At 44.0% G+C, this 23,170-nt stretch overlaps 1 protein-coding gene and 1 long non-coding RNA gene across 5 annotated transcripts; one reads left to right on the forward strand and one right to left on the reverse strand.

Moving 5' to 3' along the window:
* The first annotated feature begins 3,296 nt into the window (after nucleotides 1-3,296).
* Nucleotides 3,297-4,939, forward strand: LOC147262801 (uncharacterized). The gene is made up of 3 exons (XR_015112582.1): nucleotides 3,297-3,371; nucleotides 3,456-3,643; nucleotides 4,811-4,939. It is a non-coding gene; the product is annotated as an uncharacterized LOC147262801 (long non-coding RNA).
* Nucleotides 4,940-16,334: 11,395 nt separating this feature from the next.
* fam3c (FAM3 metabolism regulating signaling molecule C) lies at nucleotides 16,335-23,112 on the reverse strand. Of its 4 annotated transcripts, none has more exons than XM_086201985.1 (10): nucleotides 23,024-23,112; nucleotides 21,685-21,731; nucleotides 21,482-21,586; nucleotides 21,321-21,347; nucleotides 21,024-21,147; nucleotides 19,906-19,964; nucleotides 19,301-19,351; nucleotides 19,112-19,196; nucleotides 18,903-19,029; nucleotides 16,335-16,979 (listed from the first exon to the last, which is right to left on the reverse strand). In XM_086201985.1, the coding sequence occupies exons 2-10, from the start codon at nucleotides 21,698-21,700 to the stop codon at nucleotides 16,890-16,892; spliced, it is 684 nt and encodes a 227-aa protein (XP_086058111.1). In that variant the 5' UTR covers nucleotides 21,701-21,731; nucleotides 23,024-23,112; the 3' UTR covers nucleotides 16,335-16,889. The 4 variants fall into 4 exon arrangements, with proteins under 4 accessions (XP_086058111.1, XP_086058114.1, XP_086058113.1 ...); XM_086201988.1 differs by lacking the exon at nucleotides 23,024-23,112 and adding an exon at nucleotides 22,176-22,303; XM_086201987.1 differs by lacking the exon at nucleotides 23,024-23,112 and adding an exon at nucleotides 22,053-22,077.
* Between the last annotated feature and the right edge of the window lie 58 nt (nucleotides 23,113-23,170).

The raw sequence follows: 23,170 nt of genomic DNA on the forward strand, positions 1-23,170 counted from the left end.
TGCAACGTCATGGTTATTGGTTCCTACTGCCAGAAATGACAAACTCTACCTTTAAAGCCCTTCTGGTCTCCCCGTCTTAACTGCTGCATTGTTACGAGGCTGTACGAGGCACAAAAAAATTGACTGTCCACCCAACGTAATAAACGGCAGGTAATGTGGGGTTACAAGGTTGCATGTGGTCTTTTCATGTATTTTCCATGAGATTCCTCTTGATTCTGTTACAATGGACTTTCCAATCCGAAATTTGAGAAAGCTGCAAAGCTGACCGTTGTTTTGATGAATTTAGGAATAATCTTCAATGCAAATGACTTCCGTACAAGGGAAAAAAAAACAAACATTTTTTTCCAGGTCATGCTGATATTTTTAGTGGCCGCTTGTGTGCGTCTCCTGATTATGTGATATAAACATGCAATCAAGCTTCATACCTTCATCACGATTGTGAAACAGAAAAGAAGTGAACTTTCACACAAAGCCCACGTACAAAAACCCACGTGCACAAACATCCGTGCACAGACATCCTCAGAGAAAGTCACGCCTGTTGGTCACTATATCCTGATTTGAAATATTCAAATCAGCTCCCTCCGCGTGTGCCACGTATGTCCAGAATTACATTTGTGATCCATCTCCACTCCTCTTCACATGCACTTGGCAATCAGCTCCATGACCAAACTCCCCACCAATCTCAATAATAACCTGATTTCATTCAAACTGTAACACAATTTACACATCTTCACCTTGCTGCAAGGAGGCTCTCTGCAAGAACCCGAAAGGTTTTACATACATTAGAATACATAACGCCTCCCAGCTTCACATCTTAGGCTCTGGAAGAAGAGGGAGTGATCTCGGAGAACACCGTGTCACTCAAGTGTATTGTCTGCGGTTGGGTTTGTTGGGTCTCTTTGCTACACAAAGCTGTGTGGATTAGACTTTTCGCCTTTGGCCCCTAAAGAAAAATAATGCAGGAAGCCATTTTGTATGTATGTATGCAAAATATTCCTCAAAATAATGCATATAAAACACCGCATATTCTAAATGTGTCTGTGTGAAAAGTTCAGTTGAATGTTGACATCTAATAGTAGGTTGACTTTACACTGGTGTAGTTAGCTCCTTCGTTGTTTTATGTTCCACTTCAAAATGGAAACACCTCAGCTCATCAGTTTTATTGATGCAAATCAGTCATGAACACTGAGGGCCTGCAAAGGCCTTTTGTGTTTTTTTCTGTTCGGATTTGGCGAGATAATGTTGTCAGAGCTCAGCGCGCTGACTCTTAAAGACATCATAGCCAGAAATGTGCCTGGAAGCTTCTTTTTTTTTTTTTTTTTGCCAAGCAACACTTGCCAAGATTGAACTGCGACTTGGAGTTTTGTTTCGAGTTCACAGCCGGTGGCAGTGCTTCTCATCTCTGCCAATGAAACACCCCGGCCACAATGTTTCATGGAAACTAATACCACGCTGTGTCTCCCACATTTCCAATGCTGCAGCTGCTTGCTAGCTGCAGAGTCGCCTAACGATGCTTCCCATCTCTCGTCTTCTGACCTTACTGTTGTGCGATGTAGTCTACTGCAAAATACACACAAAACACACACTTTTTTCCAGGATTCTATGAAACAAAAATGCACCTTGAGTTCCAAGAGTGGTTCAAACCGTGGATTTGTCTCGTCAGTCGCTAACGTTGGCGTGCCGGGGGAGCTTTACGTTCAATAGACAACCTAGCGTTATAGACGAGACACGTCATGAGCCAACTCTGTTATCAGTTCTGGTTATATGAAAAAAAACTCCTCATAAGAAGGTTGTAAAGAGATGACACCATGCTGTCGGGTTACCTCACCAACACCCCCCAAAAAAAAATATGGTATTCTGGTTTTTGCTCCTTAAATCGAAGCAGCAAAGTTCAAGGTGCTCGGAAACGCGTATCTCGCAGCCCGCGCAATACTAGTTAGTTACCTACTGTGACTAAAGGCTCTACGAGAACAGCTGTGGTCTTCTTCTGGCAATAGCTGAGGAAGACTGTGCTGCGAGCAGCCACATACTGAGTACGCGACATGATATGATTATTAGATGCAGGTCGGAAGGGGAAACTTTGCAGAACATGAGAAAATCATCATGGCTGCACGTGTAAGTGATGAACTTAAAGCTGACGGATCGAGAGGCCTCCTCCCCCTGCTCATAAATGCAACATTATCTGTTGGAGTCGGCAAAGAGCCACAAAAAAGAAGAAGGAGAAGAAAAAAAAAAAGGTGCTAATTAACAACAGTGGGATCCGGTCCATTAAAGACGCAGTGACGAGTGTGTAATAGAAGGCAGCGAGGAAGAAGATGGATAACGGGAGTGCGTTGGGGAAAGGCAGCGGAGGGAGAAGCAGACATCAGCGATTACCTCATTACCATTTCTTATACTGACTCTGGAATTGATTAATGGAAGGGTATGTGAGCAATTTCATTACAGGCAGCGAATAGGAGATGGAGGAGAACGGGGAAGTGTGGAAGATAAAGCGGATTGTATAAACAACAAGAAGCTATTATTCCCAGCGCTCCTCATATATTGCTGCTATTTCTTCGTTTAAAGCATCACGCCGTATTATACCCAACACGAAGCACTGAAATAAGCGTCGCAGGGTGTTGGGTAGTTCATCCCACCCTTCACGATCAAACATTAGAGTAAGCCGCTTGGAGTTTCTCCCCCCCCCCACACATGACACAGTACAAACATTAGCCACTTTCCAGAAGGCCAGACAGTTTTTCCCTAAGCAAATTAGACGCATTGTTTGCGCTGCGAAGGTAATCACTGGGAACCAACCACACCGGTTCTACAGTGTTTGAAGTGGAAAAGGTGGGTGGGGTGGGATAATTTGCCAAATTAGCATGCTACCTCTCAGGACGCGTGGGGTTAATCAGGGAAGTCTTGTGTTGTGAAAAGTGTCACAAGGACAAAGGGAGATGATCAGCAAGTGGAGGGCGTGGTGGGGGGGGATTAGCAGGAGGCTTTGTCACAACCGCGATAGCACTGGCGGTTAAAATAGCGTGCGAATGTTGACTGAGTGACAGACAGAGGTTGAGGGCTGCCAGATAGCACTGGCGTATCTTTGCTGTAAATGGAAAGTTCAGAAGGAGCTGATAAACAAACCAGACCTTTCGTGGTCGCTGACGTTGATAGATCATCAAGACGACAAAATTAGAAACATTCTGACCAGTGGTTATGACAGAAAGTCTTCCAGGAAGTTTGGAGAGCATCTAAGTGAAATTTGAAAACAGTCTGACTGGGCCTTTTTGGGTGTCATACTCTGTTCTTGTTTTGTTAGTTCCTTTGCTGTTCCTGTGAACCAGGATCTGGTGTAATAACAGTGAATTCCCGCTGAGGAAGCAGAGCCTGGGGTACTTTTTAATTTTATTTTTAAATGGCCTATAATGATGCATTTCTTACTAAGTAACACCTGATGAACTCCTTTGAAATTCTAGCCATGATGGGCCTGCGGCTGCTCCCAGAGTTTGGATTGTGTACACTTCTGCGCTTGGTACACCGAAAAACATGGGGACCAACACGAACACTGGAACCACATACCCACATTTATTAGCCCAAGTGCTGGTGGGCCTCTCCTCCATCAAAGCTGGGTTTTAATGACTGCAGTGGAGCCGGTCTCTGCAGGGTTTGTGGTAAAACTTTTAACTATGGTAACATTTGCGAAACAAGTCAACTGTCCATCACCGAGGGAGGAGCACCCGATGTGTAACAACACAGGTCAGAGGTCGTGCCTCTTAAATTGGACTGGGTTAGCAGCTGGGTTTGAAATCCTCGGTCGGCTACGTTAGCATGGTGTGCTTAAGAGCAGCGTTGGTACGGTCGCTCCAACTGCTCATTATACATTGCTCAGAAATTGAAAACGACTGTTTACCTTTCGAGACGTTAATGAGCTCCGGCATCTGTATTTTACGTGTGGAAAGGATATGCAACAGTTAGCACTTAGCCAAAAACAGTTAGCTACCTTACCAGCCTGCAAGCTAGCTAACGTTTTGTTCATTAAGTAGCACTTTATAGGTCCCAAATCTCCATTGAAGCTGCACAGTCCTCCACCCAATAACTCCATGCCGTTAAGTAGTCCTTTACACACTGGATGGGACAGGAAATTGGAATGGAAAAACACTAACACCGTCATGCGCAATTCTTCATGCTATTTTTAGTCCTGTGACAATAATGGAGTTATCTGCTAGTGAGCCTGTTTTTGAAAAACAAAATGTTCGATTAAAAAATAAAAAAAAGGGAACGTTTTGGCAGCACCTATTGTTGGACTAAAAGCAACAATAGTGCGAGTTTATGTAATGTTTCATCTCTATTCTCCTTGGGACATTTGTCATAAGATACAGTGTCGTGCAACAAGATAAGGGAGATTCTTTTCCTTGTGTGTTCTACTGTGTGTCATGTAAAAATAAATATGGCCTCGGGCGACGCACGGGAATCTAGAGGAACCTTTGTTTGATTGGTTATGTCACGATTTTCCAATTCCAAGTGTACCTCTCATGGTACATAATTTCGTTCTCGCTGTGAAGTCTAATGAAACCTCACGATGAATGACCTCGTGGGAATACTGCATCTGATAAGAGACATCATCGAGCCAGCGAAGGCAAAGTATGTCAATAAGATGTCACTCCAGGAGGCGCGTCCCTCACCCAGATGCTAATAAACCCCATGACTTTCGTTCTTATGCTAAGCTAACTCATGTCGCCATCCCATTTAGGAAATTTCATGTTTTTTTCATGTTTGTCTTTTGTGATTTGGTTTCCTTCCCGCTCGGCGTGTCCCTCCTGATTCCCTTCAGCTGCAGCCCTGTCCTGGATCTCTCTCCCCAGCCCCACTCCTGTGCTTCCTCCATCGATCACTGCCCGCAAGTTGCCATCTGTTTTGTTTTATTTCTGTCTTGTGATTTGTTCCTTCACCCCTTTAAAAAAAAAAAAAAGTCTCAGGTGAATGGAGAAAAGGGTATAAAATAAAATCCGTCAATAATACGAGATTCAGCAGAAATGATCTGCTTGTGCTGAAAAGATTTTTGGTACTTGGTGACATAACCGTGTCAGTGCTCTTTGACCCTCTCGTGAAATCTGCGCACAAGTGCTCAGGAACCGCAGTCGGCGAGGCATGACCAATGACCGGCACATTAGCGCGTTAGCTGGTTGGTTCTGATCCAGTTCAGTTGGGTTTTGTTTTTGTTTTTTTATTTACCAGCGTCAGAGCCTGACCTCGATATCGTTTCCATCAAACTGCTCTTTTCTGCACTTCGCTCCAGCCTTCCACTCTCCTTAAAAAGACACTGGACGTACAGAGACACTCGCACACATTAATCACAAGCCTCACATTGTTGGGAGTAGTGGAACATTCCTGGCATCAACAGTAATGTAATTGCAGGATTTTATTTTCCTGGAAAATATAATCATATTTCTGTAACGCATAACTAAGTTATGTGTTACTGCCTCACACTGGTTAAAAGGACAAGACAGATGATTTTATCTGCAGGGACCATTATTTCTGCTTATGCTACAAAAACCAAAGCCAAGTATATTTGTCTCCTGTCAAAAAGTCCCACTACACTTAATATCAGAGAGAATCCCTTGACAGGTAGCCTCCTGGATGTTTTTGCCTCTGCCAAGGAGGTTACGTGATCAATGGCCTTGGTTTGTCCTCAAGCGGGATAAATTCAAAAAGTTGTGGATATATTTTGATGAAATTGGCGGGGACGATTGAACTTAGGTAGAGGAACATTCAGCTTTATTTTGGAATTGATTTGGAACTGGATCTTGATCTGATGACTTCATATTGTCTTGGCAGAGCTCTGGGAAAGGCCTTTAGTTCCTCTGCCAAGGAGAGCCGATGGTGTTGTTCTGGCTGCCAGCAGGATTAGGCAAAAAATAAATAAATTTGAAGCCGAATTTGGTGCAGGGGTTTCGCGTGGGCCAAGAAGAACCCATTACATTCTGGGGCAAATGTGGCCAAAAACTGTGCTTTTTACATGAGCTTTGGCTGAGCTTTGGCTGGTACATTTACAACCACAAACCTCCTCCTTCAACCTTAAGGCTACCTGCCACTCCAACGCTACAAGGAGATAGCGCGAGTGCACGTTTTCTGTCTTGTGCAAACAAACAACAACAAGGATGCACCGCACACTACCTCTAAGGCAGGAATCGGGAAGCAAGGAGGATATAAATAGGGATATAGGGGGAAGTGTGCAATCAGAGGAGACGACTAAAGACGAGTGGAAGAGTCTTTTTTGGAGGACTTTCTCTGCATTGCGTCTGCATTTTTCCCTTCATGGTTTATTGCGTGGCTAAAAATAATCACAGTACAACCCTGCAACTGTAATCCTTGTATAATGAAAACAGAAACGCTATGTGCTGTACACTCGTAAAAGATGCCATATGTTGAACTCCAAAAGCACGCTCCTAGGGTCCGAGAGTGGTCTTTGAAGATGGGGGGCAGGCGTGGTGGTGTTGGGGGGGTGTCTGAGATTTAAAACTGTCAAACTGTTTGTGGGTTGTTTTTTTTTTTTTTTTAAGTCTCTCGATGATGAAACGACCCTCTTAAGTAACAGCCCTTCACAACGGAGACGTGCCCCTTTGTTGCCTCGTACAATTCACGTGCGTAGAGTTACACTCTCGAGTGTGAGAGGCGAGCTCGTGTCATCCATCCGTCCCTGGTGAACTCTGAGTGGCATTAAAGAGGATGGCAAGACTGCAGCCATTAGTGTAACAGGATCAGAGAGAACCTCGGAGACTCCGCGCACGCACACACACACACACACACACACACACACACACACACACACACACACACACACACACACACACACACGCACTTATATGTGATGCAGACTCAGTATCAGGAGGACTAGCCAGACTGGAAACCATTACCACTGTTGGCTTCACAGCACTTAAGCCAGCCGCTGGTTATGTGTGTATGAGTGTTAAGAGAGAGAGAGAGACTGAAAAGGGTTGGGGGGTGGGGGGGGGGGGTGGTTGGAGTACACGCTTGATTGTTTCAGTCAGAATGAAGAAAAGGGATCAAATTATGAAAGCAACCATTCACCCCTGCAGCCCAGCTTTTTGGCAGATACAGAGAAGAGCAGCAGAAATCTTGTCTCCCCCCCCCCCCCCGTCTCTCTCTCTCTCTCTCTCTCACACACACACACACACACACACACACACACACAAACTTTCCCACCAGAAAAGGAAAAATGGAAGTCTCCCCTCCTTTTTCCTGATGTTTTTCCGACCCAAGAGGCAGCACTCGCAGCCATCTCTTCCAGTAAACTATAATTTTCACCAAACTGACGCAGATTACTGGAGGGGGGAGTGTGTGGAGGAGGAGAGAGATGGGGGGGGGGGGGTACAATGACTTAGAAAATTACAGGCTTAATATTAGGTCACATCTTAAAAGCCAAATAAAGGCTAAATGATTTGTTTCTTTGGCTCACAAAACAGTCACTGTGCCTGCATGGCCGAGAGACACAGGGGGGCTGGGGGGGGGGAGTGGGGGGTTGGAGGGGGTGTCCTTGGCTTCTATTAGCACAAGATGTGCTGCTGGTAATTACATTTGCCACTGAAAAACACTTTTGAAAAGACAGACCCACAGAAAAATAATGGTTTTTCTTTTTTTTTTAATCTGTATTTCTTGAGCTCCAGTAATGAAATTGTTGTTGATTCAATTAGAGACGTGATCAACGATTTCTTTGAGGCGTGTGCGGGCGTGACCAAATGGGCTGAGGGCCATATTTGGACAGCTTCAGGCTAAATGGTGTTGGGTTTCTACATGCAGCTCGAGTGACATGGGGGGGGGGGGGGGGGGCAATTGCTGTGAGGAGTTAGAGATGTTATGAGAAGTGATTTGGGAACAATTGAGTTGAACTGAAACGTATGTGGGCCGGCAGTGGTGGACGTTCACATGCAGAATGTTAACACGCTTCACCAGCAGACATTTGGAACAAGTTTGACAAGCCACCACCCCTCCCCCACTCCACTCCACCACTGTTGTCTGCCCAATCATCTGTGGCGTGTGTTATCAGGGCTGTTAACGCCGCACCTATCGCGCACAAACGCCGTCGACCTTCTCCCCTCCCCTCGCGCTGCTATCACCAGGTATTTCTGCGTTCTCATTGGTCACCTGAGCAGAAAGTCTGCAACACCCTCACCGAGGGTTCAGCGACCTCTGCTCGCCGTATTACAGCACGTCTGATGGATGAAGGAGGAAGTCAGCAGCGCTAATACTGTTTACCTGTAACATTACGGGAACACGTCGCCCTGTTGACACTCCAGAGTCCTGAAAGTAGACAACAGCCGGGGGTTATTTTTACCCACATTCACCTGGGAGGTGAACACACACACACACCGGAGCTATGTGTGTTTACGTTGGGGGGCATTCCATGAAGTGTAGGTGCGGGTTAAACCTACACACCTGCATCCTTTTTATGGATGCCAAAACATGGCGAGGACAGTCCTGTGTTTGTGCAGGCGGGGAGGGGAACTGAAATTCTGTCACCTATGATCCATACAGTTGGCTTGGCAAGGACTCAAAGTACGCACACACGGTAAAATAACACGACATGCCTTTAGTGGATTTTGTTTGCTCAGTCAACTAAAATCTCTCTCTCTCTCTCGCGCTCTCTCTCTCTCTCTCTATCTCACCTTTAATGGAAACCATTTAATTTGGTCTTTTGTGTCAAGCGTAAGTAAACTACAGAGTGTGTCAGGAACTTTTAAAGCAACAAAAGTACTCTTTGGGAAATATATAAGTTAGCTTAGCACAATGAATGGAAGTCGGTGGTAAGTGTTAGCATACCGCTGTCAAAAAAAAAGTTATCAAATTTACCAAAACACTCAGAGCGGCCTGCCTCATTCAGCAATATGGGGGGGAGGGGGGGGGGGGGATCACCTTCAGTATAATCCTATTAAAACTAGTTATTACTATTAGCTATTAAAATGGAAACGCTAACAGATTCAAATGTAAAGCAGTGCCAAAATAATATTACTACAAATGATAATACCAAATAAGTGCCCTCCCCCCGGCTGTTGGGGGGGGTGGGGGTGGGGCAAATTTATTGATGTGACCTCAGAACTTTGTAATCATGTCAAAACGACCTAAACTGTCCAGAGCACAGGGAAGAAAAAAAAAAAAAAAGGAGGAAAACCGGGAGAAAGAACGAGGTAAAGTAAAGCTACGGTCATGAAATGAAGCATCGGTTGAACTGCGTCCGTCACTTAGCCCAGTGACAGTTAAGTTGCTAACTTGCTCCTGAGCGATTAGCCTCAACATGGTGTGCTAATCAGTAAATAACCAGTTTTAGATTTCTGTAGCGGGTTATATATCAGGTTTCTAACCCTAGTTGGTCGCTGTGTTTCAGTTCAAAAAGCGTGTTCATCGGCTTAAACTTTACATCAAAGTACACATTATTATTAGGCGTAGTAGTAATACTCCATAAATTAGCATACCCACATGCCTTATTAAACTGTAGTTTCGTGCATCTTTGCATCTGCTAAAAATCAACATTTCACTGCAATACCAATAAAGTTGTATCTAATCTAATATCTAAAAAATACACTGTACATCATACTTGCGTAGTAGACAACATGTACCCATGAGGTTGTTCATTTCCCCCCCCCCTAGGAATCACCATTTTTACATAATAGCTGTAAAACAAAGCTATTTGGTTACTTTTGTGCATATGTAGCTCACTGACGGGGTGGGGCAGCTATAAAAATCTGGCCTCGGGCCCCTCATTGGGGAGGGCCGGCCCTGAAAACAGTCGTTGCCTGCTGACTTTGTAAGCAGATGATTACTGTGGACCTTCATCTGATTGAAGACTTGAAACAGATGTATGCTAACACTTCCCAACCACTACCAGTCATTGTGCTAAGCTAAGTAGCATTCACTCATTCGTTTCTGTGGGGCTCTGCTGGATCCCAAATAGTTATATTTCCCAAAAGCTGGGAACAGCTGCAAACACGTTACAACCTCCAACACCTATGAGATAATTTAGTCCTTGAACAATCTCGTAGAGAGAGAAGAAAAAAAAAAAAAAGGAGGCATGAGGAGCGAGGAGAAAATTCCTCACTGATTTGTCTCATTCACTTTGACTCGAGCCTCTAATTCAGCAGTCGTTTGAAAATATGAAGCCTTCATAAAAATATTTTATCCACATTAAATCTGCAACTGTGAATACAAAAGTTTGTTGTGGTTTCAGAGTGCAAACCAACTCGTTCCACTTGTGGAGGAACATCGTGTCCGACGCATGAGCGGGATTTCACAACGTTACAAGCCCGTCGCAGTCTGCCCGTGTTTATATTAGGTGCCTAACTGTATATCTTCGAGAACACACGCAGCATGAAGAGCATCATGTCAAAGATTCTCCACCACAAGCCAAAAATCACATTAACCCATTTGTAATATTGCCAAAAAGAAAAAAAAGAAAAGAAAGCTACACGTTGAGAATGTTGCTGCGACGTAGCGGTGGATGCCTGTCCTGCCACATATGGACATCTTCCACTTTGTTTGTATTAAAATCAAAAAGCAGGGCCAAACTGTGGTTCAGAACCCCACCCCTTTCTCCCCCTGGGGTCTCTCAGGGCGCCCGGTTGTTTATTTAGTCTGACGTTGTGGAAATTGAGACAACTTTTGGCGATAGTGGACAATATGAGTGAAAAATCGGAGTCTCTAAAAAAACAACAAAAAAAACCCAACACAGCAGTTTTGATGTAAACAGCAGTACACTTAATTTAAAACCTGCCCACACGCAAAGAGCTAGTTGATTATAACGACAGACTTTTTTACCCAGCGATCCGAAAATAAATCCTAAATCGTCACTTTTTATTCACTAGACTTTACGCATTTTTACGAGGGACGTCACAAGGTTTTACTTCAACTGCGCTGCATCAACATGGTGCATAATCCCTGCTCCCGTTTACGCCTCCAACTTATTAAGAAACTTGAATTTCATTACGTTCAACTTTTTGTTCATGTGTTAAATCTGCTTGACAGGGCCATTCCTAAACTTTACGTCGCCACACACACACACACACACACACGCACCAAAACCTGTAACTGAACTACCATGACTGCGGGTGAACATGGAGGAACCTCTTGTTATTGCTCTGGTAGCGCTGTAGCTGCGATACGCTGCAGAAACTCATTTCTGAGAGATGGAGAGATCAGCGCCGTAACATTTTATTCTTTTTTTTTTTTTTTTTTTAAATGTCTGCCGTACTTAAGTGTGTGTTTTGCGTGCGAGATGCCAATGGTGCAGTGAAATTTACGAGGTGGCTGTTACGAGCGCAGTCCCGCGCTGGTTTGCCAGGAAAAATGTATAGCGTGATGTTGTGGCTCTCACAAGCTTCGAGAATACCAGCTGGTGCGGTTCTGGCTCTGGGGAGACGCGTGTCACTCTCTCCCTCTCGCCGCCGCTACTGTAACCGAGCGATGCTAAGGTGAGGTAGTTCTGGTCACAAAAGCGCCACAGGTATCTACTTCGGGGGGGGGAGTTGATCATCTGCAGGAATGAAAGTCTTTCAATCCAGGACACTTGGCACCGTTGGAGACGTGTTAACGGATCCACGGCGACAAATTCACTTGCGTATCATTTGGGTTTGAGCAGAACTTTTAAAATCTTCAAAGTCTCCGGTAATTAGGCGAATGGACGCTGTGAGAGGTAATATTATAGGTTTAGAGCAAAACGGGTGTGGAGTTCTTAAGAACCAGGAAACATGTGAACCAGTTAGTGGTTTCTTCTGGTCCATTTAGTGACATAAAGGGATGTGTATCCCCTCCCCTCCCCCCCCCACCCCACCGGCGGTGATCTGATGCGCCTCAACTTCCCCAACCTTGAGCTGAGCGTGGCGTACAATCCCCACATAGCCATGACTGTGAATGAGACCTTTGTTTGACTTGACGAGACGAGAGGGGACCGTGTGTGTGTTTTCGTCTGAACCTTGTTAGCCGTTAGCTTGGGTGAAAAGGTTAGCTCGGCGCTGAGCGTGACATGAGTGCGAAAACTCGCTTCATGTTTTTAGGAAAAAAAGGGGGGAAAAAAAAGTCTAGAATGATTTATTTACAGGTCTGGGAAAATAATTCTGAAATACATGAAAAGAGCAGACCGGCCACTCCGAGCGGCGTCCATTGATTAGCGCACATTTTAAAACATAGGGACGTGAAAAGATCCACATGTGATCAGCGATCAATCCAGCCCAGCGTCACGCTGTTTGTCTGTGCTGAGGTCAGCAGGAAGTTCCCACAGACCCTACAGAGAGTAAACACAGCTGTCTGGATCAGTGTGTGTGTGTGTGTGTGTGTGTGTGTGTTGGAAGAGGCAATTATGGGATTGTAGGTGGGGTGGAAAACGAGGGCAGTGAGGTCATTGTTGAGACTGAGATTAGAAGGGAGGGGAAGGGGATCCGAGGACCCTGGAAGAAACTGTCCCGGAGACATTTGCGGTAGTTTTGCAGTGCTGGATGTAAACAAAGCTGCATTAGGGGTTCATATCATATGTGTGTGTGTGTGTGTGTGTGTGTGTGGTGGTGGGGGGGGGGGGGGACGGACACCTAAAGACTATACAGGAACATAAACTGCCGTGTTTACTGAAGAAAAGCAGCAGAGAGACTTGTCAGGAGAATGAAAATTGATGGCGGGCGACTGTAAAGTAACCAAAAACACGACTGATGGGCAGCTTCATTAAATGAGCGCTCCAGAGATTTACTCACAACAAACACATAAAATTTGCATGAAGTAACTTTTTGAACGAGTGGGGGCAGCGGGAACAGGCCGTAAACACTTCCCTCCGAGGGAGGGCCGGAGGGCTGCTTTTAAATACAACGTTGTACTACGTTAGATATTACCTATATTTATTTTCCTGGGTACTTGATTGATGTTTTACTTCCTTGTTGATGGATACACCTTTCAGACCCAACGAGAGGGCACGCACCGCCAACCCCAGCCAAACTACATTGAAAAAAAAAAAGCCTTTTTTTTTTTTTAAAACATGTCAAACAGAACCATTCAAAAATGTGATCACATCTTCCTTGAGCCACGCTACATCCCTCGACCAAATTTGGAAAATTCGGCGTCATCTTGCCAGAGAGGGAGGGCAAGCAGCCGTCTCCACAGACCTCCTGCACACACCCCCTAATGACATTTATGTCAGGCATGGCACGGTGAACCCGTTGCTTAGATGTGGACAGATAAATACAGTACAAAGGAGGTACGACGAGTCGCTGAGGGGTTTTTGAGCAGCCTGAATCGACATAAATAAGAGCAGACAGGAAGTGAAACGGTGAGCTGAAAAATGCTGCGAATCGACTGAGAACTGCGTTTGCGTCATCCTTGGTTGAAGACTTCACATCCAGACAAACACGAGGAAAAACATAACTTCCTGCTTGCTAAGAAGAATATTGATCACGGCCAAAGTCAAAAAAAAAAAAATCAATGCCGCCGAGACCAACACACCCTGACCCACTCTCCACATCACGTGGAGAGTTCTCCTGCTTCAACATTTCCCACAATGCAACAGGATTTCTTGGATGGATACTGTAAAACATGTTTTCTCTCCACCTAAAATCAAGACAACAGCACAGGGGTTATTTGCTCAGACTTGACACAGCTCCACTAGAACCGCAGTAGACAGCTGTGTGTGTGTGTGTGTGTGTGTGTGTGTGTGTGTGTGATTGAGCTCAGTGCTGCCACTGCTGGCCAAATATGACTATTGCAAAAAGAAAAAATGCTGTAGGAGCAGTTTTGGCCACCATTATTTTTAGACAAGTAACTTTTGAGTTTAAAAAGTCAGTCACAAAACAGTCAGAGCTCAGATGTTTTAAGTCACTGAGGGGACGTTCGGTGTGTGGACTTTAAAGGGCAAACCGTGGAAGTGGAGGGTGGCAGGTGTGGAGTGTGTTGGTGTTTTAGTAAAGCAGTTAGAGATGCTGGGTGGGGGGGGGGGGTAATAATATTTTACTTCATGGAAAATCCCGTAGTACAAAAAAAAGAAAGAACAGGAGCTGTTTTGAAGCTCGTTTTGGAATTAGTTGGTCGGTGGTGCGAAAGGTCAGAGGTCGAGGGTCAAACTGGGGCAGTATGCGAAGCTCCCAGGAGTTCCTTTGAGAGCCTCGACGCACCTTTTGTTTCGCAGGCAGATTTATTTGAAGGAGGGAGAGAAAAGAAAGAAAATGACTTGATTTGAAAATGAGCCACCTCGCATTTTCATCAGCTCCCCTCGTCGTCCCTCCTAAGTTAATATAACGCTGCCGCCCCCCCCCAGGCTCCCATGAGACGCCTCATCATTAGAGGTTTATGCAAGGGGAGATATTCTATCTATGTTCATACATAATACATTATACAGACCATCTTATATAAGACGGGCTGGAAATGAATCACTCCTACACCTCATCTCAGCGCAGGAACACGAGAGCTCCAGAGGAGGCTCAGCCCACACGACAAACATACACTTTTGAAGGCAACACATAGCTACACAAAGACAAACAATAACATGATATACAGGGCTCACACACACACACACACACACACACACACACACATACACGGTAGAACAGGTCACGGTGATGTTGTGTTTTGAGCTCAGGTCAGATCAGAAGGGGAGGCACCCAAGTGTTTCTTTTTAATTTAGCGGGAATAAGGAAGAGCTTTGTGCGGAGGGGATCTCACAAGGTCACAAACCTTGAAAGAAGTCATGCGCAACACAACATCACAAGCGTGTGTGTTTGTTTACAAGAGTGACGAATGGAAGAAAGGATGGTGAAAGTCGAGATGGTTGAAGAATGTGTGTGTGTAGACAAATAAGATTGATGTGATGAGCAGTCCATCTTATAATAAGATATATAAAACGGTCAAATACTGTATATGTATACGCACACACACACACACACACACACAGAATGTTCTAGTAATAGTTCTCAACACACACCATTTCCGATAAGTGATCAATAAAATGACATTAAAAACCGCTGATAGATGCAGTCACTTGTACTCCTGAAGCCCACCTACAGATACAGCAGTTCTGTCGATGCTACAAACCACAGGACACTTAAGTGAGGCAATGCTGCCCCCTGCCCGTCACACTGAAAACTGCAACTCTTTCGCAGCAGTACAACCATTCCACAAAGTAAAGTGCATTTAAAATTAGGCGCCATGAAGCAGAGATTTTGAGGTTTGAAGCATATGAACCAAGCAGAGCTCAACAGGTGTTAAAGGGCAGACTGTTTACACTCCTGACCGACATGTTGTAGTACTAGTGCTCTCATTTTACACTGATTTTGAACAACGGGTTAATCGTGGAAAAAAAATGAAGTCTTTACCTTCTATTGTTTGAAGCCTTTTTCCTTCTTCTACTTTTTGGATAAACACCAGTTGGCAAACCAGTTTACAGGGGCACCTACTGGACCGGAGTGTGGAACAGTAAATTAGTGGGGGGGGGGGGGGGGGGGGGGGGTGTAAAATTTAAATTCTCTCCATGTTTTCCCTGCTATTTAAGTAATTAATGAGATTACCTGCTTTCATGGAAGCATTTCCTTAGAGGCGTGGCACCCGTCCTCCGAAGCCAGAGACAATTTTACTGCAGCCATTTTGACAGGGTGCTTTTAATAACATTAATGAGGGCCTTGTTCCATTTTGGTGACGTAAGACCCTCGCTGTTGCGTTCACTGACACGCTGGAATGTCTGTGACGCTGAGTGGAATGGGGCCATAATTAAGTTGATGACTTGCACCTCCCAGATGCTCGTCAGCCTCACCTGGTTTATGCAAAGTGTGTCATGAAACTTGAGGCTTGACACCTGATGACTGCTACCTTGTATGGACAAAAGACATTTAACACCGTGCCCAGTTTTGGGAACATACACACGTGTGATTAAAAAATACTAATAAAGCGGACATGATTGCTAATTCCACAGCTCAAGCAGAAGTCAGTGGTACTGCGTTTAAGAATTCTTCAGCTGCTTTTTATCTGCGCCATTTTTAAGTTCAAACGAATGAATAAATCCATGTCTGACATGTTATTGTTGATCTGTAGTATTCAGTGTTATTTCTTCTGTAAGGAACAAACCCAAACCCGCACCGAACAGCTGCTAGTTAGCTTAGCTGTAACGTTAGCCGTGGCCTGAGGGAGCGTAATGCCTGCATTAATAGAACTAATATTTGTGCAGGATGGGCAATCAATACAGTTTACAAAAAAAGGTTATGTTCCTTTAAGAACAGAAACAAAAGCTAAAACAGGAAGTTGTGTGGTTAACAAATATCTTAAAAACCTACACTCCAGGATTGCTTATTAACAATACTCAGTTAAATAGAAACAGACCCATCTTACTTACGGATTCATTTATTTTAAGAAATTATATTATTTTTACAATGTTCATTAAATTAGGATCTTTCAAATCTGGACCCTCCTCTAAACAAATATTTACAAATTTCACAGTTGATTTGGTACATTTGGTTATGGTATAATGAAAAGTCTTGGGACCCTGTTAATATTATCAAAATAAACGGTGACTCTGAAAGGAACGCTGATGAAAAACAAAGAAACAAAACATCTTATTGATAAAACATGAAAGCGGGATTAAGGCAGGCTACAGCATCGACTGGGAGGCTCCGTCGTGCGTCGTCAACAGTGCAAGAACACAACACTCTATCGCTGTCAGAGTAAATATGTGGGCCTTCCGGATTGCCAATAATCAAAGATCACATCCCTTTTAGTCAGTGCGCTCTACCTGTTAGTTCAAGCCTCGATCAGTAACTACAGAGTGCAGGATCTGAGCTTCACTTTGCTCCAAGAACCCAAAGCCGCTCACAGCTCTTCTGGAGGAACATTGTCCAGGTATTTGAATAAAAGTCCTCAGAATGGTGGACGGCGAGAACAGCTCAGTCCTGCCTCTGGGGCACGCAGCCCTCCATCTCCAGCACCTCGGGCCACCCCTCAAATTTATTTGTTTCTGCATTGTTCTTTATATGCTGCGGAAGCAAAGACAGCACACACACACACACACACACATAATTTGATTAATATGAAGCCAACAGTTATGCACTGTAAATCTAATAAACCGTATTCACATGTTCCTCTGACTTAAGTGTTAATGCTAGCTGTCGTCAAGCCTGCAACTCATATACAAGTAGAGAATCTGGTACATTAATATCACTTTATCCCTTTGTATTTGACCAGCAGCAAGTAAAACAACAGATGGTAAAAACCTGGAGGGACAGAGGTCATGTTTGAAGCTCAGACAACACATTGTTCATCCGTTAGCTTCTTGACTTATGTTAGCATTCAACCATTTCCTAGCTCACCTGTAACACCACATAATATTAGCTTTATTCACCCACTTCCAAGTCAGAATGAGTTTCACTGAGTGTAGCACATAATGTTGGATTCATTTAACCACTTCCTCGCTAACGTTTGCTTCACTCAACCACTTCCTTGCCAACGTGTGTTTCGGTGGGTATCTACATTAGCTTCACTCAACCACTTCCTACCTAGCATGTGTTTCAGTGGGTACAATGTCAGGTTAGCTTCTATCAACCCCCTCCCTCCTAACGTCTTTCAGTGGGTACAAGGCCACATTAGCTTCACTCAACCACTTCCTAGCTAGCATGTGTTTCAGTGGGCACAATGTCAGGTTAGCTTCTATCAACCCCCTCCCTCCTAACGTCTTTCAGTGGGTACAAGGCCACGTTAGCTTCACTCAACCACTTCCTAGCTAGCATGTGTTTCAGTGGGCACAATGTCAGGTTAGCTTCTATCAACCCCCTCCCTCCTAACGTCTTTCAGTGGGTACAAGGCCACGTTAGCTTCACTCAACCACTTCCTAGCTAGCATGTGTTTCAGTGGGCACAATGTCAGGTTAGCTTCTATCAACCCCCTCCCTCCTAACGTCTTTCAGTGGGTACAAGGCCACATTAGCTTCACTCAACCACTTCCTAGCTAGCATGTGTTTCAGTGGGCACAATGTCAGGTTAGCTTCTATCAACCCCCTCCCCTCCTAATGTCTTTCAGTGGGTACAAGGCCACGTTAGCTTCACTCAACCACTTCCTAGCTAGCATGTGTTTCAGTGGGCACAATGTCAGGTTAGCTTCTATCAACCCCCTCCCTCCTAACGTCTTTCAGTGGGTACAAGGCCACGTTAGCTTCACTCAACCACTTCCTAGCTAGCATGTGTTTCAGTGGGCACAATGTCAGGTTAGCTTCTATCAACCCCCTCCCTCCTAACGTCTTTCAGTGGGTACAAGGCCACGTTAGCTTCACTCAACCACTTCCTAGCTAGCATGTGTTTCAGTGGGCACAATGTCAGGTTAGCTTCCATCAACCCCCTCCCTCCTAACGTCTTTCAGTGGGTACAAGGCCACGTTAGCTTCACTCAACCACTTCCTAGCTATCGTGCATTTCAGTGGGTGTTTCAGTCATGTTAGTTCTAATGTTTCTTTCAATGAGTATAAAACCACATCGTGTTAGCTACATCATCTACTTCCTATCTAGCGTGTGCTTCAGTTGGTATAACACAACTAATGCTAACATTAGCTGTCAGTTCAAGATATCTAATGAATTGTCACATAGTGCTGTTTCATTCATATATGACAATGCCCCTCTGAATTTTTACCATCTTGTTTTTTTTACGTGCGAGACCACCGTAGAAGCGATGAAGTGATAATAATTTGTTAGATTCCCTACTTTTACTCAAGCACGACAATATAAAGCTTCCTAGCTGCCGCCGCTGAGCCTGACATCATAAGAACACGGTAAATATGGTGGATTAATCAAGCACTAAGGAAAATTTCCTCATGCATTCATTTGTTGGTGGTAAGTTTACAGAGCAATCAGTAAAATGGCCATTGTTTGTTCATGGCGCAAAGACAAACACGGGCTACTGTGGTCATGTTACCTGCTCAAACGGGCTCTTGGTCTTGATGCCTTTCCCTCCTACAAAGATCCAGTTATCCCGGAAGCCTAAATTGCTGATAGCTGAGCTTCCGAGATCAGCAATGAGCTTCCTGGCTTCATCATTGAGTCTACGGAAGAAAGATTCCATGAATACGCTGTTTATTGGACGCAGCGATGACACAGCCGATGGCTTTGTCGGACGGTCCTTACTTTGTTGAGGGGTCATCAAACGAGGCCATCATGACCACTGTGCCTTCCTCAATTTCCTTCAGAAATTTAATGAGGGGGGCCACTTCTACAGGGGGATAGAATGGAGTACTACTGGTCACATGGGCAGTTAATGCAGTGCAGTACTTGTTCTTTGATTTAAAAACATCAGAAGTTCTGAAACATACTCACCTCCTGCCCACATGTCAAAGAAGTCCGTCTTGTTCAGCTCCCCTGTTCTACCTGCGGGGGGAAAAGGATCATTTTGCCGAAGCTGATGCATGTGTTTGTTTTATCTTTGCCAGTACTGGTTTTTTTGATTGATTGAGATTTGCCCGATCTATCAATCATGGAATGTTCTCACGTACGGTAGGACTTTTGGAACCCCTCCACTTAGTCTGACAGGAAGCGAAACCTGTTTGTAACTCATGAAAAGTATTGTGTAACTCTTGTAACTGTTAATCACCCAGGCGAGCAAAAATGTTACAGTTTCCCAACAGGCTTCAGGCTCGACTTGCTGCCTTTGAGATTAAATTGAAAGCTAAAAAGTTCCCTGTAAAAAAATGTGCGCGTAAGAGACAATTAGATTTATATTTACAATTTTTACCCCATCTCACATGAAATCGTGTGTGGTTGCTGATATGCTTGTGCTAAAAGTGTCCTTCCAGGAGTGGCTGATGATGTTTTGGAACAATAAGAAGTTCAAGCTAACAGTTTAGAGTCATCATGAGTCCAGGCTTATCCTTTACAGTTACACTTCTTAGGCAGCTGTTTGGACAAGGCGTGTTGCTCTGTACCGTTCACCAGGGCGATGTTGATTCCTCTCCCCACGTTGTTCCTCACACTGCTCATGAGACTACAAGACCAAACGAAAGTGCAAGAGTTACAGTCACGTAGGTACTGAGTTGTGTTTCTGAGGAATCGAAGGTCACCAGGTCATATAACCACTTTTATCAACATGCGCCTGAACTGTTAACAGCAGAGATAACCGCTCACCTCCTGGGAAGCAAGGACAAAGAAACTACACAGGCGCAAATTTCAAGTAAATTAAATGAAACATTCAGGCTGTGCCTTAACAGAAAGGTCGAGTTTCATTCCAGAAAGTTAGAATATACTATTTTAAATTAAAAAAAAAAAATCATGAAATCTGAGACTTTTTCGCCATTCTGGCTGCTGTCTGTCTTGATAAAAGCTGTGACTTATTAACCATTTATCCAAATAGTTCAATAGTCATGTGACTACAACACCAGGATGATTGTGACCGGATTTACCGCTGCTATCAATGTTACTGCAGTGTGTGACCGTCTCAGAGGACAAACTGTTGTTTCTTTACTTTGGTTTTACCGTCTCAAGTGTTTCCTGCCGTGAAAAAAACAAAAATCAGCTCAAATGTGGAATGAGCTGGCGTATGAGTTAGGAAGCGGGGAAACTGTTGGTGGCGTGTCTCGTGACACTTAGGCGCACTAAGCGATCACAGATGTGCACCGTTTTCCAGTGACAGATGGTTAACGTCACTGTTTTCGGGTGTCAGATCCTCTGCATTCCATTCATACTGCTCCTCAGTCGTTGTTTAATGGTCTCCTGAACAGTTGGGAGTCTCGAACCCTGGTGTCACTGCTGCCTTACACAACGCTTTCAGTCACGCTGGGACGTTTTCAGGAGGAGGATGAGGAGGAGGAGGGGGAGGGACGGGCTAAAAACTCCGAAACAAACTGCTGCACTTTTAACTGTAATTATCACTTAAAACAGATAAACGCGCCTGCAACAGAGCTTCAGCTCACGTTAGCAGCTAGCAAAATCACCGACTCATGCTGGACCACAGCTACTTAACAGAACTCTCTCCACCTTTTATCTACAGCAACCCTACGCCCCCAAAAAACAACAACAGGATAAGATGATTCGAGTTTTCTCTTACAATTTGTCTTCCAGGCAGATTTTGGGCCCCACCACACTGGCTGCTCCGCTTGCCATCTTGAAAGAAAAGTGTCCAACAGGACATGCCTTGGAGAGGCCACACTTGTACCTCACCGGTTTAGTGGCTGTGAACATAAAAGTCACGGGAAGCTCGGTATCAAGGAACAGCAACTGTTTGATTTCAGTCCCAACTTCCTGTTTAAGATGGCGACGACAAGTCTGCTCCTTTTCTGTCGCTTTTGTAGTTTTCTAACGTGTGTAACAATTTCAGTAAGTTGGAATAAAAACTCATACTTACAGCCTTCATTCGCAGGTACAGATTTGGCTGAAAGGCAAAGAAACCATTGCGTTTACGGAGAGAAACTTGTACAATACAATACCTTCTAATCCAAATTAATATTAAAGTAACACATTGATTTAATGAGTGTCCTCATCTCACGGGGCTTTTTTGTTACTTACAAATCACATTGCTCAGTTTAAAATCCAGATTAATCTCCAGTAGTTGAAAAGCCAGGAAAACAGCAAGGAGGAATGCAAAGATGAGGGCTGCTAACTTCAAAATACCTGAAAGAGTAAAAGCAGACAACAGACAGGTGGATTTGGTGGATCCAAATCATTTTTGTAGCCAACAATTTAACCTTCAACAATGTAAACAGACTCACCACCAGCCCTGACCATCTTACTGAGCTCTTTTACCAACGTCAGCAACCTGTTACAGTAATAGAAAAAATATAAAATATATCTCTTTTTTTGGGGGGGGGGGTTTACATTTAGTGTATCCTCGGGGTTCGAGAGAGGATGCTCACAGTTGCTCCCTGATGCTAACAGCTAAAGGGAGCGAAGCAAGGATCGTATTTTCAAGTTATTTCACATAAACGTTGAAGAATACACGTGTGCAACGGCAGTGTGTCACATGAAACGTTTCCGTTATGAGACGGAGCTCTTTTTTTTTTTTTTAAAGCTAACTAGCACAAAAAAACGTAGCATTTCACGTTTCAAAAAAAAAAAAAAAGAAAAGAAGATAACGCAGACTTCCCTTCTTCTGGCCCGACTGGCGAGCTAACGCCGTAATAGACCCAAAACGGAAGTCCGGTGATAGAAATACGTGAATTTGTCGTTAAAATTAACAATTAAATGCATGCTTACAAATTACCTGGTCAATTGCCACAGTAACAACGACAGCTGTTCCAGCGAACGGTCGTCTATCCCGGTGTGACCAACTGGAGGAGTGACAGCCGAGCTGGTTGGGTTCCAGTAAGAGGGCTCACTCCACCTCACAAACCACGGACGGGCTAGCACGACGACCTTGCTTCGGCAATTGTTTCACTTTTTTCTTTTTTATATTTTCTGATGTCAAGTCATTAAACCAATTTAAACCTGCATTAAATATAATTGTCCAATTGAAACAAAAACAATCAGAAAAACGTCAATACAAACCCCTTTCTAACATCTAATTTGTCAAGAAGGCTAAAAAGATATGTTCATAAATAATATCGCGAATCAAAGATACTCTAAAGTTAATAAAGCACCACATCTTCTAACTAGGGTTTTTTCTTTTATTCTTTCTAAATCTCTCGATTTTGCTATAAACATATTAAAGAGGAAGATTTTTATACGAATTTGCCTCATAATCCGCTACAAATACACACTGAATATTGTAGAAGTAGCTATTAGCACCCTTGCGGAACAAAGGTATACAGCATCTTGCTATGGGTAAATAAATATATTTGGAATAGACTCCTGGATTTAAAAAGTAATTTGTAGAGATCGAGTAGATGAACCATTAAATGTGGTCAAATCAACCTCAAACTCAAGCAGTTGATCCAATCAGTTCACATTTAAATTACAAAAGGTAAATCTCATCACTATGTAGTGTTTTTTTATTTCATTGTCCCTGAATGTTATCCGTAGCTTTATATAAACATGTGATACATAAGAATCTGACGCAAGACATCCGGTTAATTCTACGGTTAAAGTACACGTAGCATGTATGTTACTCACTGAGGAAGAGCGGGAACAGTTAGGAGTCACTACGCAAGAGTGAGACGTCACACCAACAGCTTATCTTTGTTCCTGGTACAACCGCTGCCTCTACTCTTCTTCTCTGCTTTAATTCGCTACAGAGATAAGACGCTACAGCGCCGCCGC

Source organism: Aulostomus chinensis, chromosome 4 (assembly GCF_037954235.1).
Source record: "Aulostomus chinensis isolate RoL2024-O1b breed Wild chromosome 4, RoL_Achi_v1.0, whole genome shotgun sequence".
Taxonomy (NCBI): Eukaryota; Metazoa; Chordata; class Actinopteri; order Syngnathiformes; family Aulostomidae; genus Aulostomus; species Aulostomus chinensis.

Excerpts from the sequence above, each read along its gene's own strand:
- fam3c (XM_086201985.1), bottom strand. Across the intron at positions 19,965-21,023 it reads ATCTGCCTGGAAGACAAATT|TCTCATGAGCAGTGTGAGGA; the intron begins GTAAGAGAAAAC and ends TTGGTCTTGTAG. Across the intron at positions 19,030-19,111 it reads TTTGATGACCCCTCAACAAA|ACTCAATGATGAAGCCAGGA; the intron begins GTAAGGACCGTC and ends TTTCTTCCGTAG.